This window comes from Triticum dicoccoides, chromosome 4B, assembly GCF_002162155.2.
Source record: "Triticum dicoccoides isolate Atlit2015 ecotype Zavitan chromosome 4B, WEW_v2.0, whole genome shotgun sequence".
Lineage (NCBI taxonomy): Eukaryota > Viridiplantae > Streptophyta > Magnoliopsida > Poales > Poaceae > Triticum > Triticum dicoccoides.
Genome location: NC_041387.1, coordinates 494882313 through 494902272, shown reverse-complemented (window position 1 = coordinate 494902272; position 19960 = coordinate 494882313). Strand labels below are relative to the sequence as shown.

The 19960-nt window shown below is 43.4% G+C and overlaps 1 protein-coding gene across 1 annotated transcript; it reads left to right on the top strand.

Moving 5' to 3' along the window:
• The first annotated feature begins 10347 nt into the window (after positions 1-10347).
• Positions 10348-13957, top strand: LOC119291079 (F-box protein At3g07870-like). The gene is made up of 2 exons (XM_037569794.1): positions 10348-10470; positions 10568-13957. Exon 2 carries the CDS (start codon positions 10630-10632, stop codon positions 11854-11856), a length of 1227 nt encoding a protein of 408 aa, XP_037425691.1. The 5' UTR covers positions 10348-10470; positions 10568-10629; the 3' UTR covers positions 11857-13957.
• The last annotated feature ends 6003 nt before the right edge of the window (positions 13958-19960 follow it).

Sequence of the window (19960 nt, the reverse complement as noted above, 5' to 3'; positions counted from 1 at the left end):
AGCGGCCTAGCAGAAACACATGCATGTCTCGATATGGGAGGAAAGGGAGGGAGATAAGGTGAGGGTTAGTGGTGCAACATGCCACACGAGGAAAGGGGTGAAGAGATGACATTGAGGAGGGAAATGAGCTCGGTCCATGGCATGGGTCAGAGTAGAGGAAGGTTGATCCATGGTTTGGCCAAAGGGGTGATGAGCGAGGGAGAAGTAGAAGCCCCCCTCGCATATCTTGGTGTGCGAGCAAGTCTGTCGAGGTGGAAGAAGCCTGTCATTTCATGACGGTGTTGGTGACCTTGGCGTGATGTTGTTCGCCGGTTTGTGGGCGGATCAGGCAACCGTCTGGTCTCTCGACCCCCCCCTTCACTAATTTTGGTGAGAAGAGGGGAGGGATGAAAGGGTGGAGGGGTGGGAGATGAGGTCGCCGATTCTGTTGGTTGTGGGGGCGAGGGCGGAGAGAGGAGAGTGAGCGACGCCGGTGAAGTCTATGGATCTAGAGAGGGAGGGGAACAAGAGAGTGAGTGGTGCGGAGAGGGAGTGGATAGAGTGCGGTCGTGCGGGAGAGGACAGCAAGTCGTATAGGAGGGGTATAATGGGAATATCATAAAAATAAAGCTTTATTTATACCTGTACACTATATATATTTGGAATAGCATAAAATATTTTCTCAATAAATTACTTAAAAATATCCAAGAAATTAGAGATGACCGACTATCATTGTATAAAGGGGAAATCCGTTCTTTGCTCGTGAAGAAATGTAACATAGTTTTTTATGGGCAATATACCACATACCCTAAATAGTAGATATTCGTGAGAATAACCATCAACATGTGATTTAGAGGTGAGCCTAAAATTATTAAAATTGGGATGCCACTCAATCTACTAGAAACTGCTCATTTCTAGCATTTGTCCAATGAATATATATTTTCCATACCACCATCATAAAAAATATATTCTAATCTTTGTTTATATTAGAATACCTTTGTAGGTCATAAAAACTGATGGATTTGATTGTGCTTCAGAGATATCGACTGACAAAGACCCTGATGTAACGATGATGGAGGGGGCTAAGAATTTAACGAGTTTTACACAACCAAAAGAGGTGCATGCAAATAATTGTTCTTCTTTGTATGTATGTTGCACATGATGTAATACTCAAAAGGTATATTTCTATATATATTTAATTTGGTAGAATATGAGAGAGATGAAGATGGATTATGTCGGGGGTTAAAAAAAACCATTCAGAGGGTTTTTGGGGCGACGTCATTGGAAGGGGAAAAAAATTCACCATGTTTTATACAACAAAAAGATGTGCAAGTGATGATATCCCACAACAACGGCGCACTCAAAATAAAGCAAACCGGCTGGAATTACGATAAATATTTATGGCAACATTTATTCTCAACTGGTATTCCGATGAGTAAATATTTCAAAAGCCCGTAGCAACGCACGGGCATTCTACTAGTATTAATAAGTACTAAATTTATGAGGACCAATCTTTCACCCAGAGACAACAGTTTACATTTCCAACTGCTAAGTCTTTTTTGCAGTCTCTCCTCGAAGTGTTTCCATTCAGCATTTGTGAGTCTCCGATAATGTATCAGCATCCCTAAATATGTGATCGGAAACTGACCCAACCCGCATCCGAACAGTTCAGCGTACAGGTGGGCCTCGTCTTGAGCCTCGCCAAAGCAAAACAACTCACTTTTATGAAAATTGATATTCAGACCCCGAGAGTTGCTCGAATGCTGATAAAATCAGTTTTATATTTCTCGCTTTCTCGAGGTCATGATCCATGAAGAGAGTCGTATCATCGGCATATTGAAGTATAGAGAGACCACCATCAACTAGATGATTTACTACCCCATCAATTTGGCCATCAACCTTGGCACGCTCAATCATGACCGCTAGCATATCCGCCACTATATTGAATAGCATGGGCGATACCGAGTCACCTTGTCGCAATCCCTTCTTCGTTTGGAAATAGTGTCCAATGTCATCATTGACCTTAATGGCAACACGACCTCCAGAAACGAAGCTATGGATCATAGCACGCCACTCTGCAGAAAATCCTTTCATTTTGAGAGTCTGTTGAAGAAAAGGCCACTTGACTTTGTCATAAGCCTTTTCAAAGTCTATTTTGAGTACCACCCCATTTAAATTTTTGCGGTGTAATTCGTGGACTGTTTCATGAAGGATAACAACTGGATGTGTCTGCCTTGCATAAAAGCTGTGTGTGAAGGCCGAACCACATGTTCAGCAACCGAATTTAGCCTAATAGTCGCAACCTTCGTGAATATTTTAGAACTAACATTGAGGAGGCAAATAGGTCTATATTGTTGTATCCGTTCAGCCTCATTAACCTTAGGTAATAAAATAATCTCACCGAAGTTTAAGCGAAACAATTCTAGTTAGCCAGCATGTAGGTCGGTAAACAAAAGTAGGAGATCCGGTTTGATGACTTCACTGAATTTCTGATAGAACTCAGCGGGAAAACCATCCGGACCCGGGGCTTTGTTATGCTCCATTAGGAAAACCGCCTTTCTAACTTCCTGCTCGGAGTATGGGGCTGTTAGAAGGTTGTTTTCCTCATCAGAGACCAGAGGGATGTCATTTGTTTGGGTCTCATCCATCGAGAAGTTTCCTTCCTCTAGGGCTCCGAACAAATCTATAATACCTAAATAGTTCATCCCCACTACCTTATTTCTCTAGACATGCAAGGTATCCAACTCAGCAGCCTTTCCACATCAGCAATTACGCTTATTTATCTTCACTTGCCAGCTCGCCACATCAGCATATGTTTCCAACAAGTCGTTTTTAGGGGTAAAAAATTCACGCTGGCAACCGAAGTGATCCTCTTTGGGCTTCTGTAACTGATGAGGCGGCGTAATAGCTGAGAAAGAGAAGCCCATCCATCTATCTCTTCTTATCTCTTACTCTTCGTGGCAGCAGAACGGGCGATGCCTTCAATCACCACCCACGCACCATCCATGCCCAGCAGCCGGCAGCTCCGGCGTTCATCCAGTCCATGCGTCTCCATGCGGGCGAGCAGAGGCACCCCGAGCCGCCACCTCCTCCTCTCCTTCTCCTGGCGCCCGAGGACAGCGACCTCCGTCGCGTTGATCTGGCCGCCGCCTCACCTGCGGCTTGATCTGATCTGGGGGAGATGGTGAGGGGTGGGGGCGGCGGAGGTAGGGGAGAGGGAGATCTGGTGCAGGACCACCACGCTGCAGACTTTAGGCACCCAACCCCAGCCACCTCGACGACTCCGTCTTCTGAAGGACGACCTCCACCACCTCCTTTCTGCCCAGAATGCGATGACGGCGCCGCCTCTCAATGACTTCACGTGCTCCCGCAAAAATTCCCTTTCAGACAGTGGAGCAGCATCGCTCCCATAGTCTTCAACATCAGGTTGGTTTCTATGTCTTACGGCTAATGTAGCTACTTGGTAATTATCTCTGTACAACAGTACTATCGAGATGTTCTAGCAATAGCATGGTTTGTATGTTTATGCATGCAGGTATACAATCCTGTCTAAACTTTCTTTTATATTTTACCCATACCAATATGACCTCACACAACAGTGGGCTGCTATTGAATCATAATCTCAGATGCGAATGATTGACAATTTTTTTCTCTAATCTTGATTGGGTCTAATCTTTATAATTGCAAAACTTTGACACTCCCAGGTTTGCTGCTTCAACTTCTCACGCCTATATATTTTTTAAAAATTAAATTGTTTTAATTTCCAAACGCATCATTCATCAATTATGTCACTGAAGTAGAGATTGGTTGTGGTATTATCTCTATACTATCCTATCATCGGGGTGTTCTAGCAATAACAAGGTTTATTTGTTTATGCTTGCATGTATACAATGTACTCTAGCGACGCGGATTTTTGGGACATGGTGCCACGCGAGGATGAAATCTGGGCAGTCCATGCATACTGCAAGATTAGCACTTAATATAGCGAATTAATGAATACCGAAATGATACAATGAGTTAATTTGATGAATACGCGTATGTGATAGACATCTTAAATGGACTGGTGGTCTAGGCACTGGTTGGCATTTAAACGTGTCTGACTCACCTGTTGTACGTCTTGAATGGCACTTAATAAGTGTGGGCCTGCCGTTTTTGCTGTGATTTGTTTTGCCTAAGCTCATTTTGTGTCCATATAACAAGAGGAGATAGCTCCAGCGGAAACAGATGTTAACAGGTTAGCCTATCGAGACTCTACTTGATCCTTCTTTTGTTTATTTGATCGCTTCAAGCTGTGCCCTATTCTGCTTCTTTTGTTTATTTGGTTACCGCTTGATCATTCTTCATCTTGTGCTTCCTGAAACATTATGAGTAGTGAGTACTGTGTGGCTTATGCGTTTGCTTAGCTACCCTGCGCAAGTCTCATTGACACTTATGTTTTGTTTCGATTATAAACTTGTTTTCTCCACATAAATGCAACAATTAATACTTCCTGGGTGTCCTGATGGGCTGCAGGACAGTCATGGGTGGATTGATGGGGGTGCAGGCCGGTATTAATCTTCCTTTGTGATCAATTAAATGGCTGTTAGTAGTAGGATATTTATTCCCGTTTAAAAAAATCCATTTGGAGAATAATAATAAAGGAAACCATGGCATTTTCTGGAAATCCTGATCCCTGTTAGTTGCACATCGTTATCTTCTGCATGGCAAGTGCATGCAAGAATTTGTCACTACGTGCAATTTCTGCTCGTTAGTTGGTATCTCGCTCCTCACATGCAGGACTGTAGTGTAGACCCATCGTCAACCTACCACTTGAAGAACCAACAGGACAAGCTAGGTCGCAATGGCATCAAGCTTTCCCGACAGCCATTCACAATATTGGTGTTGGAGGGGTCAGTGAACTATTCTACATCTCTATGTTTTTTCAAGAGAAGCTACATGTCTCCATGGTTGGGTTCAGCTAGCTACGCAGACGAACAAAGTCGCAAGAATTAGAGCTGCGGGGTGGATAAAGGATGGTCTGCATGTTGCATTTAAAAGATGATGGGTGCCTTCACGTCCTGTCAGCCATTTACAGTAAACGAATGGAGCCAGGCTGAAAAAGTTTATGCTGGTCCCGTCGTTTAAAAATTGACATGCTGTCGTGCCAGAACCCAGTCCACACCGTGTGCTACCTCACGGGTGGCCGTTGGGGCTAAGATGCTGGCCACGAGCAGAGTTCAATGCGTGTGTTGCGTCGCGGGGCACGGCTGCATGTGTCAGCTGGGAATACGCGTCTATACCGTTTGCTATACGTAGAGGGGAGATCATTATACGACGGAAGTGTATTTAATTAGCACAAAACGCGCGGGAGCGTGCGGCGTGGATACCGACCCCGCGTGATGGCATGTCCACTCGCCATTATTCGGTACTCTAGGCATTTTTATATTAATCCCATATCAATATGACACACAAAACACTGACCCCAATAACCTCTCTGCCCTTGAATCAGGATATAAAATACGGCTGACGGACAAAAGATATTTTTTCTCTATTGTTGAATCCAGCTAATATTTATCATTGAAAAAATTCAGACACTTTTAGGCAGGTACTTAACTTAATCTTATTCATCTGAGTTTAACCGGAAGTACATGTGCCGCAGCATACTACCAATTTGGTGTCATTCCAAAATAACATGTGCACTTGACTTTTGCTCACTCCTTTTACACCCGTGCAATTCTACACATGTTTATTCTTGATATACCAATAGGTCACTGCAGATTGTGTTTAGAATATGTTTTCTCAATGGTAGCAGAACTCCATAGATATTTTTAAGAGAGGAATATATTAATATCAAGTAGATATCCACAGATTATATATCTTCAGAGTATATTGTTTTTGCTCAAAAATATATACCTTAAGAGTCCATTGCTAGCCGTTAACTCCACGGAAAATGCTAGCTGCCAATAAAATTTTTTTAGTGATCAACAGCGTGAACAATACTATGCACCATCTCACTATACAAAATTGCTGAGATGCCGGATGCTCTATCTTTTTATTTCCATCATCTGCTTTTCTAGGCAAATTTGACAAATTTGATCTGTGGACAAAATCAAATCACAGAATGAACTGCCCGTGAAACTATTTCACGCGGCTGACCTTTTTGTGTGACGCCCGACACGTAGGTGTCACATTACATTGTGCAACGCCTCACAGATAGGCGCTACACGCCTGGCCAGCGTTGCATCTCAGACTGCCTAAAAATTGCTAAGTCATTGTGCAGAGCCTAAGAGCTAGGCGCTGCACTGTATAGCGTGGCGCCTAGCTCTCAGGCTCTGCACTGGTGGTTGCACTACAAAATGAAGCAACCACTAGTGCAACGCCTAGAAGCTAGGCGCTACGCCTAGCTCTCAGGCGCTGCACACTAACTTAGTAATTTTTGGATCACACGGGTGCGACGCTGGCCAGATGTGTAGCGCCTATCTGTGAGGCGTTGCACAGTGTAGTGTGGCGCCTTCGTGTCGGGCGTCATACAAAAAGGTCAGCCGCGTGAAATAGTTTCACGGACAGTTCATTCTGTGATTTAATTTTGTCCATAGGTCAAATTTGTCAATTTTGCCGCTCTTCTAACACTTGCACTCCAGGATTCCTCTGCAATCCTCACGTCACTCTTCCATCAGTTCTGCCAAAAAGGCACACAGCAGATACATGCACGCAATAAATCGGATCAAGGATTCTATCACAAGGAAGTCTCGGGGTGAAGACTACAGTATCCAAGTGCCGCATGAACATCACATTTATCACTGTTGGCTACATCAAAAAGGTGAATGACACCTCAAGACATTTTCATCAACGTGGACCCCAGCAAACAGAAATTGATACATATTAGTTCCTCTGCTTATTAACAAATAATATTTATAAACAACAGATTTATTTCTACATGTACCGCATTTGTAAATATACTGTACTACGTACTTGCATTCAATATACCTTTTGTTACTACTCCCTCCGTTCCTAAATAATAAGTGAATCTACACTCTAAAACATGTCTACGTACATCCGTATGTTGTAGTCCATTTGAAATGGCTAGAAAGACAATTATTTGGGAATGGAGGGAGCATACACTTCTTAAATTTCCTCTTTCAACTTAAGCCACTGTAATTTGCACTCCTAACATACTATGGTTCTCTACGAATATCAAGTATTTCATTCTTCTGAATGGTTAGCGCATTGGTTCTCTAAAATTAGTCCTCAAATACCCGCATCAACGCGCGGGGAATCATCTAGTTTTTATAATAATTAGTGATATAAGATTTAAGTTGCTCATGCCCCTCAATCACTCCCTCATCCTGTTGTAGGAAACGAATAATTTTTTTTCGGTGTCTGCCATTGGCGACTCCATGAAAATATCTAGTATTTGAATCACCTTTCAGGATAAACTGAGAGTTAGAATGTTGGTACCATTTGAGTTCCTCTTCACGCAGCATGTTAGCTATCTGTGCATTCAAAAAGATTTTAGGCATGTTGACTGCAATAGACAAAAGAACATTAGTTATGGTAGTATTTACTTACAGCTGAGAACATAGGAGCATTATATTATGTTCAATTATCAGTAGCTTAGTGCTGGATTTGGAGAAAGATCGCTATAAATTTGGAGCTTACACTATTGCTTACATAATGCCATGCATCTTCGCACCATTGATGTAGTTACTAGTTACAGTGGAGTGGAACTGTGGCAGTGTTACATACCATGAGTCCATGACTGGTATTCATGAACTGGAATATGGAGTTGTTATCTAAAACTATAACTCCTTGGACTCAAATCTGAACATATTTTGGGAAATGATGATAGACTTTTAGTATAGTGTGCGTGTTTTAGAGTCGTTGACTCGAAATACGGTTTTGGCATGATTTTGAGTCGTTGAGTGAGTCGAAACACGGATTTGGCATGATTTAGAGTCGTTGAGTCAAAATACGAATTTGGCATGAGGGAAGCTAGAGGCCAACTCTGCCAGCACAGTCAGAGGCGGAGCTTGAGCATAATCCAAGACGGGGCCATTAGCTGAAGGGAGGCAAATTAATAGGGAAGCAGGGGCTAATCTCTAGTTCAAACACTAGTTAGGCCTAAAATAGAGCATATTATTCAATGGTTGTAAAAGTTAAGGGGGGGGGGGCCTTGCCCCTGTTGGTCTACACAAAGCTCTGCCACTGAGCACAGTGCCTGGCCGATGTCGAGCTTAGGATTTTGATCTCATGGCTGTGAAGGAAAAGCACGGTTGAATTTCTATTGAGTTCGATTCGATGATTTGATCACATGCGGTAGCACGTCTGTGCTGCTGGTGTTTTTAACTCCTGATTATTTCTTTTGCCTTCATGTTCCCCCTCATGAATCAGTTGATCAATAATAAATATTTGTCCAGTGGATTTGAACCTTTTTACCGTGCTTTTCCCTCACAAAAACCTTCTACTTCATGAGAATGGTGCTTTCACTTAAGAAATGAATATTCTTTTGACACTATGTATTGGTAAATGGTTATGAGGATCCGTCTGTTAAAAAGATCGGATGGATGCCAATGTTAAGGTACATGTATGAAGAACTAGTGGCTGAAATTTGTTGATGGCAGATGCTAAGGTACAAGTAAGGAGATCTAGCTTACACGATGACGTAAGTCAAAGCAGTGGTATATTCTCCTTCATGTGAGGTTAAGGATTTATGTTGACCAAGGAATTTTATTCTCTTTTTTACATTCCCTTTGTGATAGCGTACCACATATGCCATGTGGTTGGAATTCATTATCTAATTCGTGAACATGTGTGCTGGAATAGACTAGGCAACATGGATGTGTTTAGTTCTAATAAAATATTGGGGATATATGTTTAGTTGTGACAACACGAATGAATGGCTTTTTGACAAAATCCTCTAGAGATCTTTTATTGTCCTGTATTAACACATATGAAAGCAAGTATTCAATTCTGATATGCGATGCTGCATTGAACTTTCACCAGTCAGAATAGAGTTTTTTGCTAGCCTCCATGCAATGTTTTGACCTATATTTCATAAACTCTGCTATTGTTTCTGAACCGTTGTTGTGTCCGACATGCTTCCACAATGCTCCAACCGTCATCCCTCCTCCGTTTCGTATCAACCAAAAGACTGTAGGCTGACCTAACCGAAAAAATGCCTGATCACTCATAGTGCCATGCCCACCAATCGCTAGACGTCATGGTACTGCGCGGAATATTCATAACAACGTTGACATTAACGGGATTCATATGCTGACAAACAGCAGTCCGGTTCCAATGTCTAGATGTATTGTCGATCAATCCCGTGAGAAGAACAGGGGAGTTGTCCAAATTCCTTGTTTTGATTCCAAACATGCGTTGTTTTCCCCATCTCCAATTCGCCGGACAAGTCCCTGTTTCAAAACTTCTAGGCCTGCATGAAGCCATGAACAATTCACCACACTTGAGATGGTTGGGATCCAAGCTCCGATTCCAACAAGTCAGAAGATGTGAAGTACTTTGCTTTGAGAATCCGCGCACTCAGCGATTCGACTCCTGAAGAACCCTCCAACCTTGCTTTTCGAACATGACAAGGTTGAAAATATCCGTATCCCGGAACCCCAAACCCCCATGTGTACTTAGGCATTGTCAGATGATCCCAAGACACCCAGATCGTCTTTCTCTTTCCATCTTTACAACCCCAATTTTTTTTCCTTCCAAACCATGGCATTTAGCTGATTGCATAGCCCGCGAGGTAGCAAACAGCATGACATACAATAAGTCAGGATCGCCGGTGCAATAGACTCTCCTTCCCAGAAGAGGCGATACATCTTTCAATCCAACACTGAACTTTTGACCAAAGCCTATCCAAATATCCGTTATTTACTCTTCCTCATATTTGATGGTAAGCCAAGGCATCGTTTATTCAAGGATTCATTGGAGACTGTAAGAACAACTTTGATAGAATTCCTTCACGACTCCGGGCAGCCCTTACCCAAAGAAAAAATAGAGGACTTTGACAGGTTAATTTTCTGACCATAAGCATCACAATATTGTTGCAGTGTCTTCAATGATTGTAGCAGCTTCTTCATTTGCTTTGAACATAATTAAGCTATCATCCACAAACAAAATGTGATTTACCGAAGGTGCTGAGGGTGCAACAACTACACGTACATCCTCATTGGTTTTTTTAGGGATACTGTCAGTGGTTTTTTTTTTAGACACGGATACTGTCATTGGTTTTTTTTAGAGTACCCAATGGGTACTCTCATTGGGTGGAATGTGACCAATTTGCTCTGGATCCAATTTGCCAAGTGGTCATGCCTAAGGCCAGGCCCAGATGAAAAAGCCCAGAAGACCAGGAACCCTCTAGAATCCCCAATCCGGCAATTCCCGCACCGCAGCGTCTCCATCCCCACTTTCTTGTTCCAACGGCCGAAAGGGGATGGTGTTCTCGAGTTCTTGAGCGGGTCGACTCCGCGGCGAGAGAGACCAAGGGAAATCGAAGAACAGGTGCGTCCGCTCGCACCCGCCATCTCGTTTGCGTCTTCACGTGCTGGGGTTCCAACCATCTCTTGCTCGCTCATCCGGATCTGGGGAATTTTCGCAGGCACCGTCAGAACTCAGAAGGTTCGCGAACCCCTCCGACCTCGCCCCCTCCCGTCCCGTCCCATGGCGACGAGGGAGACCGAGCGAGGCTCCTCCGGCGGCCTCCCCGAGGACATGATCCCGGAGATCCTCGCCCGCCTGCCGCCCAAGCACCTCCTCCGCTCCCGCGCCGCCTGCAAGGCCTGGCGCAACCTCGCCACCGACCCCGCCTTCATCGGCAGGCACCACTCCTTCCAGCCACGGCAGCCCCTCGTCTTCACCTACGACGTCGGCGGCTGCCTCCAGGCCGTCGACCTCGCCACCAACAAGCGCCGGGCGGTCCTGCGGGTTATCCAGAGGGTGCCCGTGTCCCGCCCCTTCGCCGACGACGGCCGCGGCGCACTCATGGTCCACGGCTCGTGCAACGGCCTGCTCCTCCTCAGCTTCCACAGGTCCTTCTTCGTCTGCAACCCTGCGACGCGCCAAGGCGCTCGCCTGCCGCTGCTGCTTCAGGATGGCCGACATGTCGTGGGGTTCTACCAGCACGCCGCTTCCGGGGAGTACCGGGTGCTGTACCACGAGGCTGAGCGCCTGGGCCTCCAGAGCCGGCACTCCTACTACGTCCTCACGGTGGGATCCCCGCAGGCCAGGAGCATCGACCTTCGCACGTCGTCGGCTGAAGTGGGCGCTGGGCTGATGAGAGGGCTGGAGAGCTCTCGCACATCGCCGCCCGTCCTTCTCAATGGCAGCCTGCACTGGTCGCCGCAACAGAGCCAAGGGGGCGACATACTGGTGTTCGACCAAGCTGCTGAGTCATTCAGGCGGATCTCTCCTCCCGCGGGGGCGAGCCTGACCAAGGACGACCACACGCAGCTGTTTGAGATGGAGGGCAAGCTTGCCATGTTCTGCTCGCCCCAATTCGCAAAGAACATGGCGGTTTGGTTCATGGATGACTACAAGGAGATGCGCTGGGTCTGGAAGTACTGGGTTAAGCTGTCCTTCAAGCTTGCTTATCAACCTATACCGTTGCCACTTTGTCCGATTGTCCTGTATCAAGAGGGGGATATGCTGGTGTCCGAGGAAGTCTCTGACAAGGTGTTGCATTGTGATAAGACAGGTAAATCGCAGGGGCCTGTTGACTGCTCTGCTGGGGGCACCAGAGTTACTCCACATATGCTCAAAGAAAGCCTTGTCCTCCATGAGTTCCTTCAGATGCAGCGGAATGATGGTGCCTGTGAATGGTTCTCCGAGGTCGAGTTCGCTGATGGCTCGGATACTGCAATCTCTGGTGATGAAACTCAAACTGATTAACTTCTTCTAATCAGTTTGACCTATTTGAACAGTTTGTCCCATTCATGATTCGCGCAGTGGTGACAGAGGTTCACAGATATTGAGTGATTCCTTCTTTCTCTTTTAATATGACAGCAGGGGTTTCTTGTAGTCTGTGCAATTATCTCGTGTTATGTCTCAGTACAAGGTATGTTGGATATTGCATGTTTTCCATAACATGGATTTTGAACGAATTGCATGTGTTCTAAACATGATTTCGAATGGCTTGGGCATCATATCGGATGATATACCTGCAGGTCATGATTGCTGTTATCGAACTTGTTTGTGTTACGGAATACAGATACCATTGCTATGTACTGTTTTCACTGCTGGAATTTAGGGTATCATCATTATGCTCTGAAGTTTTTTTTTAGTGGTTGCAGTTGTAGATTTTGATCTGGAGCCAATGCTACTATGTTGTTTTTGTACCATTGTTGAGGTGATTGTTTTATAAGCTGCTCCTAATTTTGTCTACTGTTAGAGTTACATTCAGAGAAATGCAGATATGCATCTTCGGGATTACATGTTGGTGATTCATCTTCTATATTTCTGAATTTTTGTCTGGTGAGTTATCTTGCTGATGTTTGCACCAGATTCATTCATGCTTTGTTGGCATCATAGGCATTGTAGAAAACTGAACACTGTCATGCATGAAAATTGTGTTGTATGAAAAGATTTTAGGCATGTTGACTGCAATAGACAAAAGAACATTAGTTATGGTAGTATTTACTTACAGCTGAGAACATAGGAGTATTATATTATGTTCAATGATCAGTAGCTTAGTGCTGGATTTGGAGAAAGGTAGCTATATGCCTATACATTTTGAAGTGATGCCCAATGTTGAACTTAAAATGTTGCTTACATAATGCTATGCATCTTCACACCATTGATGTAGTGACTAGTTACAGTGGAGTGAAACTGTGGCAGTGTTACTTACCATGACTAGTATTCATACACTGGAATATGGAGTTGTTATCTTAAACTATAACTCCTTGGACTCAAATCTGAACACATTTTTGGGAAATGATGATGGTGACTTTTAGTATATTGCGCTTGTTTAGAGTCATTGAGTTGAAATACGGATTTGACATGAGGGAAGCCAGTGGCCAACTCTTCCAGCAGAGCGCATGAACGATGTTGATTCCTTCTTTCTCTTTTAATACGACAACATGGGTTCCTAATAGTCTGTGCAGTTATCCTCTATTATGTTTCAGTACACTGGATGTTGGAAATTGCAAAATTTTCGTTGCATGAATTGTGAACCAATTGCATGTGTTCTGGACATGATTTCGAAAGGCTTGTGCATCATATTGGATGATATGCCTGCAGGGATTGCTTTTATCGAACTTGTTTCTGATATGAAAAGATTCTAGGTATGTTGACTGCAATATCCAAAAGAACATTAGTTATGGTACTCCCTCCGTCCGGAAATACTTGTCGGACAAATGAATGAAAATGGATGTATGTAAAACTAAATTGCGTCTAGATACATCCGTTCCTCCGACAAGTATTTTGGGACGGAGGGAGTAGTATTTACTTGCAGCTTAGAATATAGTAAGTACTCCCTCCGTCCCAAAATTCTTGTCTTAGATTTGTCTAAATACGGATGGATCAAGTCACGTTTTAGTATTAGATACATTCGTATCTAGACTAATCTAAGACAAGAATTTTGGGACGCAGGGAGTATTATATAATCATTATTGCTACGTACTGTTTTCATTGCCGGAATTTAGGGTATCATCATTATGCTCTGAAGAATTTTTTTCAGTCGTGCAGTTGTAGATTGTGATCTGGAGCTGATGCTACTATGTTGTTTTTGTCCCATTGTTGAGGTGATTGTCCTATAAGCTGCTCCTAATTCTTGTCTACTGTTGGTGGCTCCTTCTTGACCACATGTTGGTGATTCATCTTCTATAGTTTTGATATTTTTTTGGTATGCCGAGTTATCTTGCTGATGTTTGCACCAGATTCATTCATGCTTTGTTGGCATCATAGGCATTGTTGAAAACTGAACCTGTCATGCGTGAAAGTTGTCTTGTATGCAAAGATTTCAGGCATGTTGACTGCAATTTGCAAAAGAACATTAGTTATGGTAGCATTTACTTAGAGCTGAGAACATAGTACTCCCTCAGTATCAAAAAACGTCTTATATTTTGATACAGAGGGAGTATTATATTGTGTTCAATGATCAGTAGCTTAGTGTTGGATTCGGAGAAAGGTCGCTATGCATTTGGAAGTGATGCCCTAACTGTTGAACTTAACTTGTTGCTTCCATAATGCCATGCATCTTCACACCATTGATGTACTCCGTAGTTACTAGTTACAGTGGAGTGAAATTGTGGCAGTGTTACTTACCATGACTAGTATTCATGCACTGGAATATCGAGTTGTTATCTTTAACTGTAATTCCTTGGACTCAAATCTGAACACATTTCGGGAAATGATGATGGAGACTTTTAGTATATTGCGCGTCTTTTAGAGTCGTTGAGTCAAAATACGGATTTGGCATGAGGGAAGCTAGAGGCCAACTCTGCCAGCACAGTGCCTGGACGATGTCAAGCTTAGGATTTTGATCTCATGGCTGTGAAGGAAAAGCACAGTTGAATTTTATTCTTTTTAGGGGATTTTTGTCTGTAATGTGAGTTAGATTTGATGAGTTGATCACATGCCGTAGCTCGTCTGTGCTGCTAGTGTTTTTAACTCTTGATTATTTTTTTGGTCTTCATGTTTACTCTGATGGATCAGTTCATCAATAAAAATATATTTCTTCAGTGGATTTGAACTTTTTTACTGTGCTTTTTTCCCTCACAAAAACTTTGTACTTCATGAGAATGGTGCTTTCACTTGAGAAATGAATATTCTTTTGCAATACGTAATGATATAAATGGGTGTGAGGGTCCATTTGTTAGAAAGATCAAATTGATGGCCGATGTTAAGGTACATGTATGAAGATCTTGCAGCTGAAATATGTTGATGGCCGTTTATTTTTTATTTTTTGAGGATTTTGATGGCCGATGCTGAAGTACAAGCAAGGAGATCTAGCTTACACGATGTCCGTTGAGAGTCGAAACAGTGGTACATTCTCCTTCGTGTGAGGTTAAGGGTTTATTTTAGCCAAGAAATTTTATTTTCTTGTTTTTAAGATTCTTTTTGTGATAGTGTATCACATATGCCATGTGGTTGGAATTTTATTATCTAATTCGTGAACATGTGTGCTGAAATAGATGAAGCCAACGAGGATATGTTTAGTTCTAATAAAACAGCGAGGATATATGTTCGGAAATGCTAAAAAACTGACGTCAAGATTTTTAAGCATGACAAACCGATTTTTTTATGGGAAATTATGTGTCGTAGGCATTTTTAAGCATGGCAAATTGAATGTTTTTTATAGCAAATTAATGTTTGATTGCCATAAAAAACATGCTCGCGACACACAATTTGCCATAATTTTTTATTTGCCATCCTTAATAATCTGACGACAGATTTGTGGTCGGGTTTTATATGTTTTTGTGACAACAATCATTTTTACATCAAAAATGAATTTTTTGACCAATTGCCTCTAGAGATCTTTTATTGTCCTGTAGTAACGCATATGTTTCTAGCTAGTATAACAAAATCTCATACTCTTACAAATTGATTTAAATAGCAAAACCGAAGAGACACTTGTGTAAGTTACAATCACAAGTTCACAACAACTCGGACATTTTAGGATGTTTGTCTGGCCAAAGAGAAGATCTCTACAAAGCATGGATGCTATTGTGAGAACTAGGCATGTCATTGTAGCAATGCAAAAATCCACAGATTCTCAGAGGCAATCAACACTAAAAAGTCATTGTATTGGTGATGCTATACTGCAAGGCAATTCTTGCATCGCATGTAGTCAATGCTTCCAAGCATTTTTGACCACCCTCTTGCCCACTCATTGCTAAACCTTGTTGTGTGCCCTCGGATACTAAGTTCCAAAGACTTTGATCACGGTCTCCGCAAACTTACTGACACACTTCAGGGTTGTGTCTTCTCCGATGCGAAGTGATAGGTAGAAGGTGGCTCGATTTTCCAATGAGACGATTTTTTTATCTTTGTTGGACTTTGACGACTCGAATACACCAAACACTAGATGTTGCGCCTTAGTAACCACTAAACTAACCTGTATGGTTATTGACGGTGTTGGAAACACAATCAACCTGATCACGGAGATCAATCCCTAAATGCAACCAAAGAACAAGCCAGAAACTGAGATATGCAACCTGAATTGCGGATGTGATGCGAATTACTTGATTTAACACAATGGGGTTCCAGTGACGCATAATATAGGAGGTCTCGCTGACCCCCGTGTTTATACAATGACCTAATGGGGGTATTTAAGGAGGGGTAAAGGGGGTGGGGCAGCTAGCCCAAGGAGGGAGGGTTGAATGCAACCTCAAGTCGGTTTCCTCTCTTTTTTATTCCAAAAATACATGGGCCTGACCCAAAACCGAGGTGGTGCAGCATCTATAGATGATCATGGACAAAATTATAAAGCGACAACTTGTATATTTTGCCCATGTTCCTCACGTGTCATCATAGTGACTTCAAAGTCTTGAAATCGTCATAGATCCATCTTTGCTCCTTATACGCCTGCAGTTATCTCCATGCTTGATCATACTCCAGTGTGTTTCGCTTGTCCCTACTATCTAATTTAGGGAGCAACATGTTCTCATCCTAAAAGCGAAAGTACAAGATCATTAAGTTATTAGGCGCGAGCTCTAGTCATTGGTCCTTGTATCTTTGGAACTTTAGTTGGTGTCGGGGTTGTGGGTGTAATTGTAGTAGGTATGTCCTCATCACGAATGTACTCATCCATTAAACTAGAAGGGATACCATATGTGCCACTCGCATTGCCATCAGTACCTTCTGGAAAGCAGTGAACCATATCTGTGGAACTTCATTCTTCCCATGCATGACATACATTTCTTTAGCTTTCATGACATTGGTTGGGTCTTCTATTTTGGTGAAGTGACACACATCCTCGTTGGAACCTTGGACTCCTCCTCTTCTTATTTCCTTGTATGCCCCACTGAGCTAGCATCAATGCAATGCTCCTCCTCTTTGTCTTTGAACAATTCATCAACAAAACCGTTCAAGGACGAAGAATCCTCAAAAAACTCATCTGCCATCAACCTCGTCTACACAAATTGTGAATTCATTATCATCTACATCAAACCAAACCATGTGATATAAACGACAAAATATGCACAAACTCATACCATATTCACTAAACATCATGGGGGTGTCGAGCTCGTCATCATCCAAGTTGGCAAGGGTAGGCCTCGGGGAGGGGGTGGGGGTTAGGGAATCTCCAAGGCGTACCCGCAAACTGCCCGCATCCGTCTAGACCGCGTTGTCCGGACCGCGGAAGCCATCCAACGCGGACTTGTATCGATCCGCGAGGCTGTCCGGACGCGTTTTCTCCCACAAACCGGAGACAAACATGGGGGAGCTTTCCGGAGTCCAGACACCAGACATGTAGGACTCCGACACCCCCGCCCATCCTTTCCAGACCCTGCGAATCCATCCTTCCCATTTTCTCTCCTTCCTTTTTTCTCTCTTGCCTTCGCCGTCTAAAAGTGTAGGTTTACTCCCAGAGGGCGAGGGTGAATGGGAGATTTTTAGAAATTTGCCATACTCTAAGGAATTTGACAAAGATCAGAGTGAAGAAATAAAAACGGTAGGGAACTAAGTCATCACAGATATAGAAAGCATGCATACAAGATACATACAGGTGAAGAACATGTAATTATAGACACACACAAGCATGATGAAGATGAACTGAAGAAATGAAAAACAACATGATGAAAGTCTTTAGTTCAAATTCTTTAGAAGGTAGATCACAAATTCTTCAGCAGCGGAAATACGTAAAGTAAAGGGTGAAGAATTTGAAACCAGGTAGGCTCGGTGAAGACACAACTATTTGGTAGTCCAGTTCCAGTTTATGTATCAACTGTATGTCTGGTTGAGGCGGCTGAGATGAACTCAGAGGACACTTAGTCCTCAACGTATTTCTCTTGACCCAAGGTCACTTAGACCTCGCCTAATCACTCATGGTAAGTCTTCAAGGTAGACTTCCAAAACCTTCACATACTTGGTCACGGCACACCACAATTACTTTTGGGTGCTCAGAACATGACGCCTAACTGTCTAGAAGAATGACAGTCTTTAAAGGTAACAGGCGTCCGATCACACAGATCAATCTCTTCAGTGATGCTCAATCACTTTGGCTTTGGTTGGGTTTTCCTCACCTAGGTTTATCACAAAGTCGTCAGAGAAAGGGTTCACTACTACAGGATGCTGCTAACGCGACACTACGATCAGAGACCCTTTGAGAAACTGTGTGCGATGCAATAATCGCAGACGGTGATGTATGAAAACCATCGGAAATGATGCAAAACGTTTGTGATGAATGATACATCAAACACGGTTCAGATTATAGTTGCATGTGTGATGAGGGGCATACGGTTGATCTGTACGAACTATTTGCGATGAGACAAAACAACAAAAATGGGCAGCCAGATCAAGGTGTGTGCGATATATGACATATAGTTCACTCCGATGAACCATTTGCGATGAGTGAGGTGAACACAAACGATTCGGTGGAACAAGATGTGTGTGATACCCGACAAACAGGTCGGTCAGAATTGTGTGCGATCATTATAGACAGCCCATACGGTCATTTTTTGTGAATTGTGTGCTCGTCAGGGCACACAGTTCAACAAACCAACCTGTTGGCGATAATGTAGAAGATCTCTGTCGAATACATATTACTAACTGTCTGCAATGAGATTGACAGGATAAACAGAGATATATACAGTCTGCTTAATTTAGTCCTTCTTCTTCTTGTTGTTCTTGTTGGATGGCCTCGCGACATCGTCTTGGCGAGGACGCTTCTTGCCACTAACCGTTGGCTTTTCATCGCCGCCGCCGTCGTCATCGTCGTTGCTGTCGTCGTCCTCCTCCTCCTCGTTCGACCATTCCTTCTCCTCATCATCGTCGTCCTCTTCTTCATCCTCCGATGGCTCCTCGTCCGTCTGGTTGTCGTCTGACGACTCCGAAGGTGGCGTCCCTTCCATGAAACAGATATAATCGAGGTTTGGGCTCGACGTCGGACTCATGGAAGACGAGCGAGATGATTCCGATGTTGACCTATCATCGGGCGCCAGACTGCTGGCCGAACTGTCGTCCTTGCTATCGCTCGACATGGATGTAGAGTGTGTGCCAATGTGTAGCGCGGCCTGCTAGGGATGATGAAGATGGTGGACACTTAAGCGGGGTATGCAGAGAAGAGAAACTGCCAATTGAAGCGGGGGTTGACGTATTATCTAACCGCTGATATAATCAACCGCAATTATTTGTACCCAGTCGCTCCAATTTCCCGGGGTTGCGCAGGACTCCTATTGGCTATTTGGTTGGTTTCCTTTTTCAGGACAAAAACAAGGAACGAGTTTTGGGATTATGCACGGGTACTAGTACGAACGGAGTAGGACAGTTGGCAAGCAATACATTGAGCTCTTCTTATTGATAAAGCCAGTAATAATCAAACTAGAAAGGAAAAGAAAAAAGACAAAGAAAAATATCTGCATGAATCTTTGCGTAACATCAATGGCATAGGACCTAGATGTGCATTACTTAGAGCACATCTAGATGTGCTTTAGCAATACTGTCAAACAAAACCCCTAATCATCATTGCAAACAACGCATAGAACATGGCTAATGCGACAACCACAACTACACATGCTAGTTCATTCTTGTCTCTTGCTTTCATCTGTTGCCTGTGATTGATTCTTTCTTGCTTCATCGTACTGATTGTACATTCCAGACCAGCCAGTTACTTCTTTAGCTTTATGTTATCTTCTGCGAGCTTGGTGATAACACTCCGAGCCCTGCCATGCCATTCTTCATCCAGCCAGTTAACAAAGGCACAAGCCTCATATCCCTTCCAATGTTAAATAGTATTCTGGATGAGCGGTGGCATTAACTGAAGTAAAATGATGAACTTAATTAGCACTAACTGTCGGTGTCAAAACCAACGGATCTCGGGTAGGGGGTCCCG

Bases quoted from the DNA above. Each gene is read 5' to 3' on its own strand.
- LOC119291079 (XM_037569794.1), top strand. From the start codon at position 10,630: ATGGCGACGAGGGAGACCGAGCGAGGCTCCTCCGGCGGCCTCCCCGAG.